The sequence below is a fragment of the Simochromis diagramma genome, unplaced genomic scaffold, assembly GCF_900408965.1.
Source record: "Simochromis diagramma unplaced genomic scaffold, fSimDia1.1 OVJJ01000131.1, whole genome shotgun sequence".
In the NCBI taxonomy this organism is placed as follows: Eukaryota; Metazoa; Chordata; class Actinopteri; order Cichliformes; family Cichlidae; genus Simochromis; species Simochromis diagramma.
In genome coordinates, this window is record NW_024387200.1 from 532,706 (window position 1) to 552,066 (window position 19,361).

Sequence of the window (19,361 nt, forward strand, 5' to 3'; positions counted from 1 at the left end):
GACAGGAAGTAGATTCATTCTGTTGAGTAAAGAGCATGGTGCTGGAAAGACGTGGAGGACACTTTTAAAGAGTGCTTTACATGTTATTAGGAAGCCCACACACTCCACCAGTGAGCCATGAGCAAACGGAAACTGAGTAAGTTATGTTTTATTTTCTGATGGGGAATTATTTGGAAAAGTACTTGTCATCTGTCGCCCTAAAGGATCCAGCAAAAGTAAATCAAATCCGTCAGTGAGAAAAGCACCTGATGGTGGACTGAACTTTTTCTGATTTTAGGCTGATTTTAAAAACTGTTTAAAGTTTTATATTTTGGTGTAAAATACTAAAAAGAAAAGGTAGTGACAGCAGAATTCACACAAAGCATTCACAGTAAAAAAAAAAAATCTTTGCTCTGAAATCCAGCAATATTTTTTTCTAAAGTTTAGATCGTCCAAAGGTCACAAGATAAAACTGGTTGGGCATGACATGAATTAAAGTTGTGCTTATGTTCTATACAAAGCTTAAAACTTCAGTTTCAGGACTGAAACAGTCATTTTCCAACATTTTTGTTGGATGACTTATCAGTCATCTTACAACATTGCAGATCTACTAACAAGGACGTTTAAATTTAGGTGAAAGGCGTAATCCTTCTAAGTAATAGTACAAAAGTTGTGGCATCAAACTAGCCTGTGTCTCTCTGCCGGGCACGCAGCTTTTTCTGAGATAAATCTACAAATTTCATGTGACATGTTGTAAATAGATATTTGGGATCTTGATCATCCATCCGTCCATTCTCTTCCGCTTATCCTTATCAGGTTCATGAGGGGATCTCAGTTCAATTCAGTTCAACTTTATTTATATAACTCCAAATCACAACAACAGTTGCTTCAATGTGGTTTGTATGGTAAGATGAGGACCATATGATAAAACAGAGAAATACCCAGCAACATTATGAGCAAGACCTTTGGCGACAGTGGGAAGGAAAAACTCCCTTTTAACAGGAAGAAACCTCCAGCAGGACCAGACTCAGGGAGGGGCGGGGCCATCTGCCGCTAACAGTTGGGGTGAGATGAGGAAGACAGGGCAAAAGACATGCTGTGGAAGAGAGTCAGAGATTAATAACAAGTAATAATTAAATGCAGAGAGGTCTATTAACACATAGTCAGTGAAAAAGAAATGCATTATGGGAATCCCCCAGCAGCCTAGAATTATTGCAGCATAACTAAGGGAGGATTCAGGGTCACCTGATCCAGCAGTAAACTGTACGCTTTAGCACAAAAGAAAGTCTGATCTTAAAACTAGAGATGTGTCTGTCTCCTGAGTCCAAACTGGGAGCTGGTTCTACAGAAGAGGCCTGAAAACTGAAGCCTCTCCCTCTCATTCTATTTTCAAATAGTAAGCCTGCAGTCTGAGAGCGAAGTGCTCTAATAGGGTGATATGGTACGATGAGGTTTTTGAGATAAAATGGAGCCTGACTATTCACAATCTTGCATGTGAGGAGCAGGATTTTAACTTCAATTCTGGATTGATGAGAATACATGAGAAATATGCTCTCTTTCTAGTCCCTGTCAGAACTCTGGCTGCAGCATTCTGGAGCAACTTTGAGGGTTTTTAGGACATCCTGATAATAATTACAGCAGTCCAGCTTAGAAGTAGGAACTAAGCCTAATAAGCCGTTTGAAGACATTAATTGTTAAAAATGTTTTACACACAGGTGATAAATTACCATTAAATGTTCTAAACTGTGTTGTAGAAAAGTTCAGTGACTGTGTATCTGCAATGGAAGCTGCAGAAACTGGACAGCGGATATAAAAACACTCTCCATGTTTAATTTGTGTGTGACGGCTGTTTTTCACTAAATGCAATCGGGTGAGAATTTGTGTATTAAAGTACTTATCAGTGTTGTTTTTGCAAAGCAGATCTTGATCTCAGTCAGACTTCCTGACACAAAAATATTTTTACTGCTGCCTTGCCACTTCTGCTTACTCTTATCACTGCGGCTGGCGCTGCACATTTTACTGTAATTGATAGTTCAAACACCTCCCCCTCTGCTGTGGTCTTCTGTTTATTCTTTTAGCTAAATTCTGTTGCTGTCTTTAATAGTTCTGCCATTTTTGATGTTCACTTGTGTTCAGTTCACTTTCTTTGCTTTTTTGTCTGTCGCTTGCAAACCTTTTTCATGTGTTTGACTGTTGGTAAATTGCTGTTGCCATCTTATTTTTCCAAAGCCCGACGTAACTGTTACATGCAAAGGTAAAGCTATCAGCTGAAGCTCACTGGCCTGGTTGGCAAGCTGCTTCCATAGAAAGGATATTTGCACTGGCTACAGATAACTAGTGAGGACAGATTGGACTTCACAGCAAGCCTCAGTGCTCCAAAAGGCACAAACAGCTGAAGAGGGATTCATCATTTATTAGACAACCACAGGCTGCAGCTGTGTTCACGCCCCAGATTAAGGAAACTTTAAACAGCTCACTTATATTGAAACTCCAACTGCAACTTGCAGACTTCTGAAATATGCTTTATAATAAAAGCCAAAAGAATTTGAAACAATTTATTAAATTTGCAACCAGATATTGTTTATTGTATGTTTTTAAATTATGTTTTTAATCTGATTGGAATATCAGAGCAGCCAAATGACAAAAGCAGCGTCTTAAATTTGGTTTTGAGTCTCGTCTCCTAAAGACAACCTGCGCGCTGTCCTAGCAGACTCAGACTGACACAGTCACTCTCTGACTGACTTTCTAATAACTACCTTCTTATTTGTAAATGCAAACAGATTGCCTACGCATGGCAGTCAATCTTACTCAGCACCCAGTTTGCGTCTTTGCAGTCGGAGGTTCTCCTTTTATTCAGCTGGTTGTATTCATGTTGTATTTTCAGATCTTTGAGCTTCTGGCTGGATTATGAAAGTAGGTTTCTGTGTATGTGGATGGCAACAGATATGTGATCTTCACTGATTTATCATACTTACTTGCCACATTTTCACAAAGCGATTTCATGCAATTGCTAACTTTCAATCTAAAAAATAAGAGCAGACTAACTCAGTTTTGATGCACCAAAGTGAGACTGAAGTGAGTGATCGCAGTCCTTCGAAGCAACCATTTCAAAAGCGAGTAGGGAACTTGTTCATTGCACAAAGTTACAGTAATTTTAGTCAGACCGCCGTCTTCCACCACAGTTTTTCTTGGTGTGACTTTAGCGTAACACACTGAAAAGAAATGTTACTTTGAACCAACTTTAATAATTACCCTATTTTGTTACAGCTAAGTTTATTAGTTGTACTCAGACTGTAATTTAATATAAACCTTTTACTTGAAGTACAGATTCTCACATTTGACAAATTGTTTGTGTTGATTATTTTCATGGTAAGTTATTTTTAATTTTAGGTACAGTGAAATAAACAGTGTTAACCCAGAAATCCCAATTTTCTGTTGCTACAGTGGAGTGCAATGCAACACTTTTTCAGTGTAGAAGCATTTTTAAAATTAAGCAATCTCTAGTGGTTATATGTAAAAGCATATAAATAAAATGAGCTCAGGTGGCCACTTTTAGATCGGGCACAATCCTTACTTACCTATATAAGCTCAGTCACCATAAACTCGAACCCCAGTGCACCGTCTCTAAGTCTGCTGGAGACAAAATGAAAACCATCCATTATCTGAACTGAATCTGAACTCATTCATACCTTAGATTATTTCAGAATCACCATTCAACACAATGGCTGCGGCAGGAAGCTGGAGCATCAGGAGAGAACACATGACACTAAAGAAGTGCCCTGAAACAGGAACCTCTTCCTGTGATGCGACATTGCGACCCACACCATGATATGATAAAATACATCTTGTTTAACATCTGTTGATATCAGTCACAAATATACTGAGCATTAAAAATCCCCCCAAAACCTTAGTGTAACTTATCACAGGTTACATTTATAAATATTATAATATGGAACTGTATCAAAGCGGAGGAAGTAATCTAAAGCAAACATATTTGAAAATGTCTTGTATGTATGGTACATAAGACATGAATAATATTACTATATATTAACTCTTAGTAGAGCTGAAGTAGAAAAGTAGTAGTAGAAGCACAGAGACAGTGGTATTAGACGAGTCTGGTAAAAGAGGCTGATGTAAGTTTATTTGTGCAAGCCCATAAATGAATGTGCTCTATTGGCGCTCGTTCCAGCGTGTCCGCTGTTGCTTTGTCCACTGTTCCACTTACAAACATCTTTTTGCTCCATTGTTAACGAAGCATAGACGTGCCTTTGTGCTGTTTGAAGGGACAGCGGCCCGGCTGAGCGCACAGAGCTGAGCTAAGAAAAGACAGCGAATTCCTGCTGACAGGACAACAGGCCTCTGTGCATCTCTTCTTCTGCTGCTTGACTTGGTAGCTGTCTTATAAAAACTGATTTTTTTGAGGCAGCCTGAGGACATTTATTCACTCTGTGAAAACGAATCAGCTTCAGGCTTCGGGACAACAAAAACCTCCAATGGAGCTCAGTTGAATAGTTTTAAAAAGTTCAAATTTTAGAGTCACGTTGTTGCTTTAAGTGTCACGTTGTCCTTTGACATTTACAGAAATAGCCAAGGATCATAAATGCTGAAGTGAATCTGTTTGCTGCAGAAAAACATTAATTTTGGCACATCGTGGCATTATTTTCCTTAACAGAAATTGGCAAAGGACGTAGCTGCAAATTTTGTAAAATCTGCTTGTCTGCTGTTATAATTTGGCACTATATACATAAATCTGATTAGAGTTAACAGTAGATCATTTTTCCTCAGTTCCTCAAAGTAATTGTATCTCAAAGAAAGCGAAACCATTTTAAAAACAGAATGAACTCAACGCCTAACAAGTTCTTTGGGATTTTTGAATGTTTCTACAACCAAGCGAATACAGTTGCTACCAAAATAAAACAGGAAGTGCATGTCAGAGAGACAAAGCATGCATTGACAACAAACAGAGGGAGACAAAGGGAGTGAAAAACAGTCCAGGTAGCAGGCACGCACAGTCGGGCCTGGTCTGGGCTACTTTTGGCACGTACGGTTCAGTTATGGCACCATCAGGTGCTCTGTGGGCATAAAGCAGGTCAGGCATGGGTTATAGAAAGTACTATGTGGGCCAGATGTGCCCCAGATGTCACAACTGATCTGACCTCTGGCTCAAGGTTCAGTGTGGTTCATAGAAAACCACAGATGTGGGCCATATCTAGGACAAATGTTCACTTCTCTCTGAGATGAGACAGCACTAAAAAACACAGAGAAGGGGATGAATTAAGTAAAGGAACAGGAAGCAAAACTGACCATAAACTTAACAAAACTCAACAGCATATAAGGAATAAATGACACAAAGGGAAATGCCCATATCTGTTTATTGGAAAGAGAGGAGGTTTTTAAGTTGATTGTTTAGTACTACAGTGTTTAACTTAACTCCACTGAGTGGGATTTACTCTAAAATATGACAGCCAATAAAGAACATTTTCTCATTTTTATGGTCATGGAAATCGATTAAGAACAATGTGGAAGTGACACATGCTGGCTCAAGTGTAAAAGATAACATCTACCCTCCATCAACCCCATCTTTGTATTTCTCTCCAAATCATGAGTCCATGTTTAGCTGCTGAATTAAATACACAACAGTCAGTGCCTCCAGAGCCTAATTGGTCCTTTGGGAAAACACTTGAACACTGGTGAAAGTTCGGGAGCTTCACCTCATAAGAGAGAAACAAGGGTACGATGACATTCCTCAAATGCCTCCAACGCAAAGAAAACATGTTGGTTTGCAGCTGTAGGTCTAAATAGGGACATAATGGCTCTGCACTGATGCTAATGTGTGTTTAAAATGTGCATGTTCATGTCACTAAGGGGCTAACCCAAATTAAAAAGATGACCCTGTGCAGGGATCAGCCAGTGCATCACTGCAAAACGAGCCAGATTAAAATCATTTTGTCGCGTTTAATCTTGATGAATTTGGGGTTTTTCAGTTTTTAACACACACGTTGTGTTTTCCTGTTTTTCTATTTTTTAAAAGATAAAAGATGACAAAGAAATTGATTGAACTCACTCAGCAAGCAAAAAAGTTGAGAAACTCTCTGACTAAAGATCTAAAGTCAGAGAATATAAAGACGTCATGAACTAAAAAAACAATTAAAAAAAACTGCATGTTTATGTTTCTAAAACAATTCTGATAAACAAGCTTGAAATCACAGACTGTATACAAAAGATGGAGGCTACCATGATGTCCTTTCTTTTTTGAGCTCTTATTTTGAAGATAATTTTAAACACAGTCTCACAGTATTTTAAAAGGATTCCAGGAATAATCTGACTAACAATGTCACCTGGTATGAGTTACAGTATGAGTCATCTAAAGATTTTACTGAGTAAACGTCTATTAGCAAGTAACAAACCTGTAAAAAAATAAAACAAACATGTGGGTATATAAAGTCTGTGGTTCTCACACAAGCCTATCACTGTTCCTAAAAAGGTGTCATGCTTTGTTTACTTTATATATATATGGTTAGGTTTATATATGGTTTATATATATGGTTTAGGCCCTATAAAGGCACTACTAATTACTCGGTTAGGGTTTGAAAAACACGTGGTTTTTCTGTGGTTTGGTTCAAAATATAAGGTTACAGGTCGACTATTGCATTTGAATGTGATGCCAAGAGCTTGTTGCTATTGCAATTTGTGACATGCTGTGAGTGAGAATGAGCCCTGCTGCACAAAACCTTTGGACAGAAATGTGAGACAGCAGCAGCTTTGAGAAAACATCTGTATACGACACAACAGGGAGGTAACAGCTGGCATTTTAGGTCACTGCCAGGTGTTTCTTTCTTCTTGTTCTTCTTCTTTTTTTCTTTAATAAAACCAGACCTCATACAGGGATCTGACCAGGAAGCCAAAAATCACAGTACACTCTATACCCTGCTTACCCATCTATTTCACTCTAAATGGGACTAACATTTACAAAATGAACATCACATTTTATTAAGCAGGTCTGTCGCTCTGTGTTAGCCCTACGTCAGATTGGTGACCTGTCCAGGGTGTATACTGTGTCTCGCCCTATGATAGCTGGGATAGGCTCCAGTCTCCCTGCGTCCCTGATAAGGACAAACGGAAGAGAATATGTGGATGGAGGACTTTAAACGGGCAATTAAGACCATAAAGTCACCAGCAAAGTGTATACTGATGTCATAGATTAAATCAGAAGAGGCTAATTTTCTCATAGTCTTCTATACATTCAGACATCTTTATGCAACCAAAGGAGTCGCCCCCTGTTGGCCATTCAAAAGACTGAAAGCACTTAGGCATTGGCTTCTGTGTTCTCCAGCTGCGTAATTTAAAAATGCTTTTATTAATGTTTTTGCACTTAAAAAAATTTTTTTAACTCCTTTTTAACTAACTCTTCTTCTCCAGATTTAAAACTGTTCGGGAGCCTCTCCAATCTCTCCTTCCGCCGCTCAACAGGGAAGAAGAGCACCAAAGCGTCCCTGGAGTATGATGGGAGCTTTTCCGGGGACAAATCTGCAGGGATGGGCAACCAGTCGGTGGACGACATGGAGTCCTGCCTCCACAGCCCCACCTACGCCCGCTCCTGTGAGATGTACACACATGTGGGGACTGTGCCTCGCAATGACAAGCAGAAGAAGAGCTTTAAGGGGCTAAAGGAGAAGAAGACCAAGACAGAGGAGGAGGAGGAGGAGAAAGGGATGAGTGAGAGGCAGGGCAATTTGAAGGCGGGAGAGCATGTCCGGGACTCGCCCCTGCTTGGTGCTCTGACAAGCCTTAGTGTGAACAATATGGAAAAGCCTCAGCCAGCTTCTACGTTGGCCCGGTCACTGCCAGTGACACCAACATCCAGCCGGACTTCACCTTTGACCTCAGAATCTGACAGCTGTGATCCTGCTGTGGAATCTTTAACCAGCAGTGAGGCATTAAAGAGCAAGAATGATTTAGAAACAGCCAGAGAGCCTTCAGTTAAGAGCCACAAGGCTGCTTCGAACCAGGATCTGTATGTGCCGATGGATCCTATAGCTGAAACAGCCCACAGCCACCTGGACCCCCAAACAGAGAGACTGCGAGGCGTCACACGTACACAGGAAACCACCACAACCGTGAAAAGCTCACAGGAAGTGGAGTATGCTGACAAGTGAGATGTTTATTTATTTTTCTCTCAGAAGATGCAGGTCAGAAATACACAGCCTGATTGTTATTCAGGCAGTCAATTCATATCAGTAGAAAAACGTTTTTAGTTAGAAACATAAGAAAAACAGACTGAAAATTCACAAAAGTGTCTTTGTGAGACTTAAACTATTAGTAGAAAATAGTAATAATCACGAGAGATTGAAAAAAGGTCATGTTTCATGACCACCTGACACCCAGCTGCTTGTTAGTGGAAATTAATTTAATATTGAGTTGACCTGAAATAAATCAGTCACTTAATCGATCACTGATCTATTAAATTATCTGTTTAAAAAGAAAAAAGAATATAAATCTTAAAAATAAAGCATAAAAATGAAATCAACTTAAATTAAATTAAAAAATAATATAAAATGCACAACACTCTATAAGCTCGAGTCACTGAATCAAATAATGCTGGATGAAAATATTTAAAATGAATAGATCTAAAATGTAAATATAATGAAATAATAGAAAATATTGTCTGTAACAGAAGAGACAATGAAAGTAACTCTGTGGTAAAATAATAACTAATTAATTATCGAAAAGAAACTAAGTAACATTATGACACTCTCTAAAAAATAAAACTCTCAAATATTCAACACGTGAAGATTAAAATGCACTGTGAAAGTAGCTGTCGCTGCGGACATGCGCAGTAGCTCCGCTCCCACTCACCGCGGCTATCAGTCAGCTGGGCGAAGCCGTGAGGACTGACCTCGGGACAAGATGTGTGAAGTTGGGGACTTAAAGTTAAGCGGGGTGAGGAGGGAAAGGTGAGAAAACCGCTTCCGCTATTAACTCTTTATCCACTGATGACACGGAGCCAGGCTGTGAGATCAGGGTTTGTGTTTCTTGAAGAACACACACAGTTAGTTTTTTCTGAAACAGTGAGACAGTCAGAGAAAACTATCTGTCACGATCATCTGTTAATCTGCTTCGGGGAACAGTCTCAGCTCCGAGGCTTTGATATTTTTATCCCTTCGGTCGCTTTTCTTTCGTTTGAAGTATATTTGTAAAGGCGGAAATAGAGGCGTGTTTTTGGTTAGTTTGGTGCCATAAAACCTGAAACGAGGATCAGTAAAACATTTACTAGCTACAAGTCGACTTTGAAGTGAGTCGGCTTGCTGGCTCTGGACCGGTCTGTTAGTTACATAAGCGGAGGAATTTGATCCTGCGCTGCTTCACTCTGAAGAGTGATAAGACTTCTTTGGCAGAGATGCAGCAGCAGGTTTAACTTCGTCTCTTTTCCACCTGACTTGTATGTCCCGCTGCATGCTGTCACAGTTTTGCGACCTTGTGTCAGTCGCTTAGTGCTGGCTTCAAGGAAAAGCATCCCACCTTCTGCTGCTTTAATCCAAATTATAAAAGAAATGAATGATTCTTGTACAAATAAAAGGCTATGAAAATACTTAAATGTTATGGCCCTGCAGGTAAAAGTCTATCTTAATCAAGCTGAAGTAAATGATTATGTCTTCCCAAATTGAACTTTTTGGTATTTTTCTTTTTTCAGTATATATCGTCCTGTTATTCCTGTTAACATTATGCTGTAATTAAGAATTTAGTTTGTAAAACTGTGAAAAAAAATCATTAGAATTTGACTTTAAAGTAGTTTCGTTTGCAAAGATCTGTTTCAAGCTTCTAAATGTCACCAAACATTTGAGTAAAACAGCGAAGTGACGGTGTGATTCGTGTAGATGTAATTATATCTGATACCAGTGCATTACTGGAAAAATAAAGCTCAGAGGTGCCAAAATTTTACAAAGTCAGAATCACAAAAATGCTCAAAATATTGAACAAAATATTGATACGTCCAGAATCTCAACTTAATATACAGTTCATCGGACAGCTGTGATAACAGGCCTGCTAATTATCACCAGCCTGATCATTTGATTTGAACTCGCTTAACCTGCTAGAGAGTTCAAGAGGTTGATAAAGGCCAACAAGAGTGAAAGTAAAAGGAAATGTGTCTGTATCTATAAAAAAGAACGTCTGAAATGACGAGAATGATGAATATTTGGTTGTTTTACTTAAAAAATCGGCTTATGTTGTTTCATTATGAAGTCTTATTGTTAGCATTTTGGCTCCTGCCATTTTATGTATTTATGTTTTGGAGACAGAAATAAGTTAGGGCCGACGAACACCCGTTCTTTCAAACTCGAAGCTTTAGGAGAAAGAAGATCTCCCAACCAAAAATCCTCAGTATCTGTTAAAAAAAACTAACATTAAACGGCTTTAAGACTCACATCAGCATCAAAGGAAAGCTTTTAGTTTTATTATCGACTTTCAGTAGCAGAATAAGAGGAAATGGTGTCCTGTAGCTGTCAGGGGAAAAGGCTCAGAGTGGATTTGTGGATAAACAGAGACGACTCGTCCAGCCTCCCATTAACAGTGCGTTTCTTTTAACTACCGGTGCAGTGCCTGTTCCGGGTAAGTGTAGCCCCAACTTACAGATTTTCCCTGACTGTGCAGTTAATTGGAAGTTGCTGGTTTGAAAAGACGACCGCTGTATGGTCACACTTGTTGAATGTGTGTGTAGTGAAAACATAACTGGATGACTTAAGCTGTTTGTCACAGGAAACCAAAGACTAACATTTTTTTTAAATGCCTGTTTGTCTTTTTGAGAACCAGTCTGAATTTTGTTATTCCACATTTCAACCCTGCACCCACGGGACACTACAAAGCCTTAAGATGTAGACGATGGTCTTCAAACCTCAGTGTGGGACCAAAACACCGCCATGTCGGACACTTTTAGATGTGGTATCGCTAAACTAAGTGACGTGCGTTCATGTGGATGAATGCCCTCACAAAGATATTTAAACAAACATGGCTGTGTTGGTGTGTGGGCCCCGTCCCTGCAGATAGAGTAGAGCCACAGTCACAGTAGTGGACTCAGTGGGAACAGGAAAACAATGAGAAATCTTCATCCAAACAACCAGAAACCCATCAAGTTTGAGGCATATCCCGCGAACGATCGATGAGACAGGCAAATTGGAGATTTCTCAAATTATTAGTAAGTAGTAGTAAGAGCAGTTGCCTAAAATTACCCGCAGCGCAGCCGCAGAGGTGTCACATCAGCTTTCAGCTGTTCACAGTTTCGGAGGAATTGCACTGCCCGAACTCAGCACGTTCTGAATTCTCACCTTATTGCAATAAAGGAGGTAATTCAAGTTTAAGAAGCCATCAGAGCAGAAGTGGTCACTGAGGCTGAACTTGACCTGCTTTTAAAAAGTCATCCAGGCTTGGTGACTTTCTTTTTCCACTCTGTGTTTGTTGCAGTCAGCCTCAGCTCTTTGCAACTAATGTCGTTATTAGGGAAGCGTTAAACCACAGGCAGAGTCTCTCTGACTGTGTTGCTGTTGCTTGATGGCGTAACAGCTGCTGGCAGTCGGAGCAGGAACTGCTGTAAAATTTGGTGCTGGTTTGAGGAGTGCAGCCCTGAAGTGGAGGGAGTTTCCCCTCATGGATAAGGCCACTGCAAACAGTCTTATAACTTAACAGTGAACAGACTTTAACTGTGGTTCGGTCCAAGTGTGAAGAAAAAATGTGAGCAGAAGAATATTGACCATGTGTGACAGTATCCTGTCCACGTATAAGTGGACGTTGACCACTGGTTATAAGCTGGTTATAAGCTTATTCTTAGATATAGCTGCAGGTCTCCAGTTTGTCGCCTTTAAATAGAGATAAAAACATCTATCATTATATCTCACATCAGGTGACCTGAGCCGTCTCCTTACAGAGACCTCAGGGTTGAGGGCGCTACTCTTTTATCCTCTGGGTTGTTTGAAAAGTAGTGAAAAATTTAAACACAATCACCGGGCAACCACCAGCTTTTTTCCTGTTCTCAAGGAGGTTCACATCCTATTTTTACAGAATTCGTCATTAATAAGTAATAAGCTACATTCCTCATTGCAAGGAAATGACTGAGTCATTATGTGTTTTGAATGGAAAAATCAGCTTAACTTTTTTATAAATAATTACATGAATATAACAAATATATAATATAATACAATATAAATGTTCTGAACCTGCGTTTATTGGTTAAGTAATACAGTCAATTACAAGATAGATAAAAAGAAAAAATGTAAAAATAAATTTGCATTTGCACTTTCAGTATTTACTGCTATCACTGTGGTCGTTTGCTGTCACCCGATATCTGATCCTGACGTCCATACTCGCTTTTAAACCATTTGGAACATCTAGAAGAGGCTTGCATTTATTTTATTTTATCCTGTGAGGGAGAGGTGCTCTCTGTTTTTATTTGCTCCAAGGATCTCAGAATTGGAACATCCTGATACTTGGAAACTTGGAGTTTTTCAGTCCTGAGTTTGAAAAAGCAGGTATGAAGCAGCTTTTACTGGAATGAATGGGGTGCCGTGTTGTAACCTGGGAGTTTTGTCTTCGTCTGACTTCCTGTTTATTATATTGTCCTCAATAATGCCATAAAAATACCCTCCTCCTCCTTCCTAGCCCTAAAGGGTTTAATCTAATAATTAAAACAGCCAGTGAGCGTCGGCATCATTCCCAAACAGCACAAGCAGTATATCAGGGCTTAAAATCATCTGCGTGGGGTTTAGTTTTTGAATGCCAGCGCGTTTCTCATGCTGTATGTCCACATCTGTGAGTGTGTGCTGCCTGTTCTCAGAGTTTGTGTTTGGGAACAAAAGGTCACCTCCCTTGACTCTTGGAAGTATGCAGCCAGTTGAGGAAGAGCAGAGAGTTTCACCCTGCCAGTGTGCTGTGTTTCTGCGCTGACATAATGCATCAGAGCTGTCAGAAAGAAACAAAGCTTTTGCTTTTTGGGAGTTTTTTTTTATTTAAAGCATCATTTGAAAAGTGTCAGTGGTCCTCTGAGTGCTGAGTTTAGTTTTGTGAGCCCCACAGGCCTCAGATTTGGTGAGGATCCAGCTGTTGTGTGGATGGACATCATGGAGAAAAAATGTTTCTTTTGCTTCAGTCTTGAAAAACAGACGGTTTGCAGATACGAGCGGGAATATTCCCGACCCTCCCTGGAGGAGTTTGTTGGGTTGCATGTTGTTGCTGGGCGGTGTCGAATGAACTCACTGCTGCTGTCAGAGAGTTTCGCAAGAGGGCCGATGGACAGCAGACAGCATAAAGCATGTACAACTTCTGCTGCTGCTACCAGAACTAACTGATAATACTGCTACTCACTTATCAAGATATGGGATTTTTTAAAAAATCAAGTAAATTATGATGACAAACAATAAGGAAAACGTGCTGTTTGAAAACAGGGCTGTTGGATTTCCAGCCTTTAATCAAGGCTGAACAATAAAAGACAAAAGCTGAATGTGACCGTGATGACAGTTGTTTGCTGTTTTATCTGATACCATAGAGTTGCTATGTCAATGACCACGACTCTGCAACAGTTTAAACTCTAATCTTACATGAGTGCGACAGGAAATATGTCACAGTAGATGAAAATTACAAAACACGTTGAATGTTTGTTGAAAGTTGCATAAAATGTGGTTTCTGGAAACAGCAGGCGCTGTAGACCCCCTGGCTACATTTAGTAGTTACCTGACTCAGACACACTGAATCCTGTGGAGCTTCAGTGGATGATGTAGCAGTGTCAGCTATTTCACCACCTTGCAGACTCTACTTTGATTCTGACGCGTCGCAGAAGCGACCCTCTTCTCGGCAACTCTAAAAATAGTGCCAGCTGTAGCTGCACAGAGCAGATGGGGGGGTTAGGACGACATGGTATGGTGTAAACATGACATGCAAACACTCAGCTCCGGTGTATTAACTGACTCCCAGCTATAGACTGTATAAAAGTTGGACATAAATATTGTGGCGTCTGATACTGGTTAGTAAAACACCGTCATGAAGCTTTGAGCTCAGCGGCCTCTTGGTAGTTTGAAACCAGACATGACAGGCGGAGGTGGGCGGGGGGAGAGGTCTGACTGAACCACCCCACAGTTGCTAGTTAACAACTTCTCAATTACAAGTCATTGGCAGCTGATGAAGCGGCGGGTGATTCTCTCTCCTCTAACAAGGCTCCCTGAGAAACACGAGAGCTATACTGAAACTTTGATGTTTTATGATTTTTTTTTTTTATAACATGCTGACGTCAGCCATTTTTTTTTATTACAATATGATCAAGGGCAAATGCTTACCCTACCTATGTACTCGTGCCCCCCAAGGCCTAGCTTAGTGTTGTGAAGTTTGAAGACGATCCATAAAAACATTCTGGGTAATATAAAGTTTTTAATGATTGTCACATTTGCTGTGATCTTTTTCACCTAAATTAAATCAGCGCTAGATGCTGTTGAAGACACAAAGTCTGAGAATCATATATTAAAAACGCTAGACTGCTAACTGACAGACAGACCGATTACATACTTGATTACAATATGAGCTTAAAGTAGCAACTGAGACCAGAAACTATTTAAAATTGTGTTTAGTGAGGTCATACAGCAATGAGCTGAGTGCTGTTTCACATAGACTTCTATACAACGTCTTTGTCCCCCTGGTGGTCATTAAAAAGAATACACATTTAGGGCACTACCACTTTGGCTTCACTTTTCCGACACAGAAACTAGTCATTGGTCCCAGATTCTTCCTGCTTGGATCTTTATTGTATGTTGGTCGATTTTTCTTTTCCCATAGCTGCTCTGTTGATCTCTACTGAGCAATTCATGAACAAAGAAAAAAAAACAACTTAATTTATTCAGAGCAGCCATCATTCATGAAAACACAGTGCTTGTATCGCATCCAATAAGTAACAAAAAATTAAAAGTAGACGAAAAATAAATAAACAAATACTAACCTGACCAATACAGGATTTTAAAGACTGATACCGATATTTGGTGATTTTGTTTTTTCTAGCAGACAGATGAAACAAACACATTTTTCTAAAATGTGTTAATCATAGTTATTTATTTACTTGATTGACATCTGCTAAACTCTGCTCAGATCACCTGGAGCTTATTTGTGGCATTGGATGTGTTGAAGAGAGAGAACCTTCTTCTATAATTTGCTTGGTTCAATATTTATTTTGCCCTGTCATTAATACCTCGTTAGACTCTTTTTTTTAGAAACTTTCCTGTGAATTATTAGCTGATAGGTAATTGGGGACTCTTACAAGAAAAAGTTCAAACTAATATTCTTAATAAATCAAACTTGTTTCCTTTGTTTTTTAGGCATCAGGCCATGACAGATGGTGGAGGAGAATATGTGAAAGTAAGCTTACCTTTTTGTGCGACTTTAAAGTACATTTGACTCTCATTTTGATTCAGCTTCCTTTTGCTTTCTCACTTCCTGTGGTCAAGCCTTTTTCCAGCTGTATATGGACCTCTCAGCAAACCTCTGTGATTCCCTACACTCGGCTCTGTGGCTCTAATTCAATCAGGACAGTGACAGAAAAGCCTCGGGGAATGCAGCCCCTCTGCGGTGACATACTTTTGAGCTGACTTGGTTACCGCTGGCAATGGTGGCGTCTCGGTCGGCGGCCTTGTTTAGGAAAGGTGGAGAGAGCCTCGGAGAGCAAGATGATTTCCACTCCATTGACTTATAATTAGATACTTGACAAACACACTTGTCTAAATGTTACAAGCTGCCAGTGAATGATAATGCTAATGAAATTAGAGCTGGAGGCTTCCAGGTCTTTACCTCACAACACACACACCATCTTATTTTGTTTTGAAGTGGTCCTGGCCCCGTTCCCAGTCTTTGATTCCCAGTTCAACGGGGCAAACCATTCTGTCAAAGAAGAAGGGGGTGGGAGGTTTCAGGGACCAGAAAAACAACATGTCACCTATAAAGCTGAGGAATGTGTTTGTGTGTGTGTCCACACTCCCAGTATTCCCAGCTTGTCCTTAACATAAATTTTTGTATACAGTAGCTTCTTCTTCTTCTTTTTTTTTTGCATAAAGACACGACAGACAAAGGCCGCTGAGCGATGACCCCCATCTAACAATGACGTTGCCACAGTGACAAGGCCAAAACTCCAGCATGGGTCTGGGTTTTGGGCCTCTGGTGCCGCCACTGTGGATGCCAGTGTGGGAATGCCAGAGCTGTCAATCCTCCCTCTCTCTATTCCACCTCCCTCATCCCACTCTGTCCTCTGTTAACAGACATTCACACAAAAACAGCAGAGAAGGCTGCAGATTGGCTACATGCTTGTATTTTAGCCATTTCTTTAAAAAGCCAATCTGGTTTAGATTTTTTTTCAGGAAGGAAAAACGCAGAAGATAAAAGACTCTGCTGGGATTTGACCTTTAGCCAGCAGAGGTCACACAATGGCTTAAACTCATGTTGTTGCCTTCCTGTGTTCGTACATGGGGAGGTTGTTTCTCAACGTGCGCCTGTCATGTCTTTTAAGTTCTCCAAGGAGAAGTTCTGGTTGGAGGCGCCGTCTGAGAAGCTGAGGAAGCAGCTGGAGGAAGAGCTGAGGCTGAGCGGCACAAACCTGAAGAGCCACGCTTGGTACCACGGATGCATCCCCTGGCAGGTCTGCCTCTGACATACGCACATGCAAATACACACTTTTTTTTTTTTTTGCAGCTGTTGCATGAAAATTTCATAATTTTTAAAAACGCTTCTCATTACTTGTGTCATTTAGGGTTACACAAAAAGGATATGAATAAAGGATGTTTTTAGCTTTCATGCATTAAGGTCAGACAATGTTGAGAGAATCAGTTCTGGACTTTATGCACTGTTACTTATGCAGCACTCAGCAGGAAATAGTGTGTTTCAGTCCTGAACATACTGGCTGTTCAATGTTTAGGCATCGAGGGGTACTCAGTTGTTACGAGACAATTACACAGCGTCACTTGCATGGAACTGGGCATCACACGGGCCAGACTCTAATGGACTGTTTAATTTTGACCAAGCATTTCCAGGGCTGCAAAAAGAAACCAACACTGAAGTGACAAAAACATGCAGTTCCTCTAATGGCCACTTGAGGCTGACGCCCATGTCAAAGTATATCCAGCAAACAGACATGTTTACAGCCTTGTTCAAAAAACACTATTGAGCTCTCTTATCCACTGTATGGATTTTATTAATCTTAAGGGTATGACTGTTTTGAATGACAGGTGAGTCAACAGGTAGACCCAACAGCTACCTGCTAGGCCTGACCTCCATTAAATTGACTCACCGAACTAGACCTCTCAACCATGTTTGGTATCTTGCGGAGCACTTTTAATGATGTTATCTGGCAAATAATATGGCTTGCTTTGTAGTAAATACTTTCCATGAATTTGGTTGTAGGTAGCATTAGCTAGCAAGTTTAAATATGTATGAATATTCCAGCTCTAAGAAACTAAGAAATGTGGTATTGACCAAAGACGAAGCTTCAAAATGCAGAGGCTTAAATCAGTGGGTGATCTCACAATGGCTACGTCTATTTATAGTCCAATTGGCCAACTGTGGTTCTGACGGCTACGTCAGGTAATATCTGGAGAAGTACATGTGGGGGAGAAAAAAAACAGTTCCCAGCATCTGCCCTGCAAGCAAGCAAGCACGTGTTTTCACCACAAACCAGCTGTGAACATTACGTAACAAAAATGGCTTTAGTTTCTTAGTTACTGATCGACGTCACTACAGACTAGAGCGTGGGATAGTAATCGATTAGAAATGCAGCAATGAAACAAAAACAAGAGAGTGGAAATAGTGGGCGGTGGTGGTTAAGTGGGTGTGAGGATGGTAGTGAATGGGGGGAGGGGGGGTATGCTCTCAAAGGTTGGTTTAATTTTAGTTTCTTTACTTTTCCTTTCACTTTTTTAAAACATTGGACTCCAGCTGCTTCATCACCAAAGTTGCGAGGCTCGTGATGAAGCAACTGGAGCTAAAGAAAATTAGTATACTTAACCAATCAGGGAAACCTTCAGGAGTACTACACATCTCCTGACCCAGAGTGTAAGTGAGCGTGAACCAAAGAGTCAAAGTTTGTTTTTCAACACGCAACAAAAGTCTTGTAGGAGTGTGCATTTCCATACTTGTTCATACAGTCGAGCCCACTAACGGAAAAATATTTTTCCTGTGATGTGCTCTGTGGGCTGTTTCTTCACCGAATCGGTTGTTGGTTTTGTCAGATATTTGTCTAGGCTGTGAAAGGAAAAGACTTTTAGGTGTTCTCCTTATTAGGACAGGGATTGTTTTGTGCAGATATGTGTGAATATGAAAGGTTTAGTGTTAGATTGTTAATCGGAATCTACACAGGTGATACTGAGTAACAAAAAAGTAACATAAAGAGTAATGTAACAAAGTAGTTCTACAGAGAATAAAGAATAAAACTAAAACATAAAATGAAGTTTAAAAAATATGCAATGCACCTATCAAAAAGTCAGATGTATCCAACATCCTATGATGGAAGGACAAGCTGATAGGCTGATGTGGGAATGAAGGCTACCTGAAGGGAAAAGGTTGTTGTTTCAGGGGAAAAGCTCATGCTGGTTAAAAAGCATCTTCAATCTAAGAGACTAATGAGCTCACTGAAGCATGGATAACTATATCACCATTAGAACACCTTTTCTTTTGCATCTTTTCTTTTTCTGTCAGATTTGCTGCATTGCTTCCTGATAAAACAGAGAGTATCTTTGGGTTTTAAAAAACATATTATTAAAGCAAGCTTGTTTTAAAGAAATGCATTTGCCCCATCCAGCTAGAACTGGATTCAGAGCAGAACTGAACAATCAGAACCTGTAGAAATAACTTCCATCAGTTTTCTTAATTGCTTATCCAGTTGAGAGTCAATGGAGCCTGTCCCAGCAGACAGAGGGTGAAAGGTGGAGTACACTCTGGACAGTTTGCCGGTTTATCGCAGTGCTAACAGAGAGACAGAAAACATTCAGATTCGCAAAACCCAGAGAGAACCCATACAGTCACAGGGAGAACCTGCAAACCCCACACAGCAAATCCCAGACTGCAAAGCTTACTACGGCATTTATTCAGATACTACAGTCATGTAGCTATTAGGCCACAAGGGGGAGCATCGGGCTAAACTTTGGAGACAGAATGATGTTAGAAGGAGTTTAGGTATACTTTATATTACAAAACCCCTTCAAAAGGTTTTCCTCTCTGTTCAATACATGCCAGCCTCTATTCTTAGTTTTCATTTTAAATACAAAAATCAAAAAAGCAGAAGCAGAAACGTTGATGCTTCCACAATTCTTATAAATCGTTTAGTGTCAATACAAAAAGGGAATTTAGTGAAATAAAGGTCAGCATGATAGTGTTTG

At 40.1% G+C, this 19,361-nt stretch overlaps 1 protein-coding gene across 2 annotated transcripts in view; it reads left to right on the top strand.

Annotated features, from left to right (window-relative positions):
* The window catches only part of sh2d3cb (SH2 domain containing 3Cb), a 49,424-nt gene continuing 30,063 nt past the window's right edge, over positions 1-19,361 (top strand). Inside the window, exons 1-4 of one of the 2 annotated variants that reach the window (XM_040050387.1) lie at positions 1-136; positions 7,399-8,131; positions 15,321-15,360; positions 16,502-16,630. In XM_040050387.1, the coding sequence (XP_039906321.1) occupies positions 118-136; positions 7,399-8,131; positions 15,321-15,360; positions 16,502-16,630 (921 nt within the window). In that variant the 5' untranslated portion in view covers positions 1-117. Of the gene's footprint in view, positions 137-7,398; positions 8,132-8,199; positions 8,934-15,320; positions 15,361-16,501; positions 16,631-19,361 lie in introns of those variants that run through there. The other variant, XM_040050388.1, reaches the window with a different exon arrangement.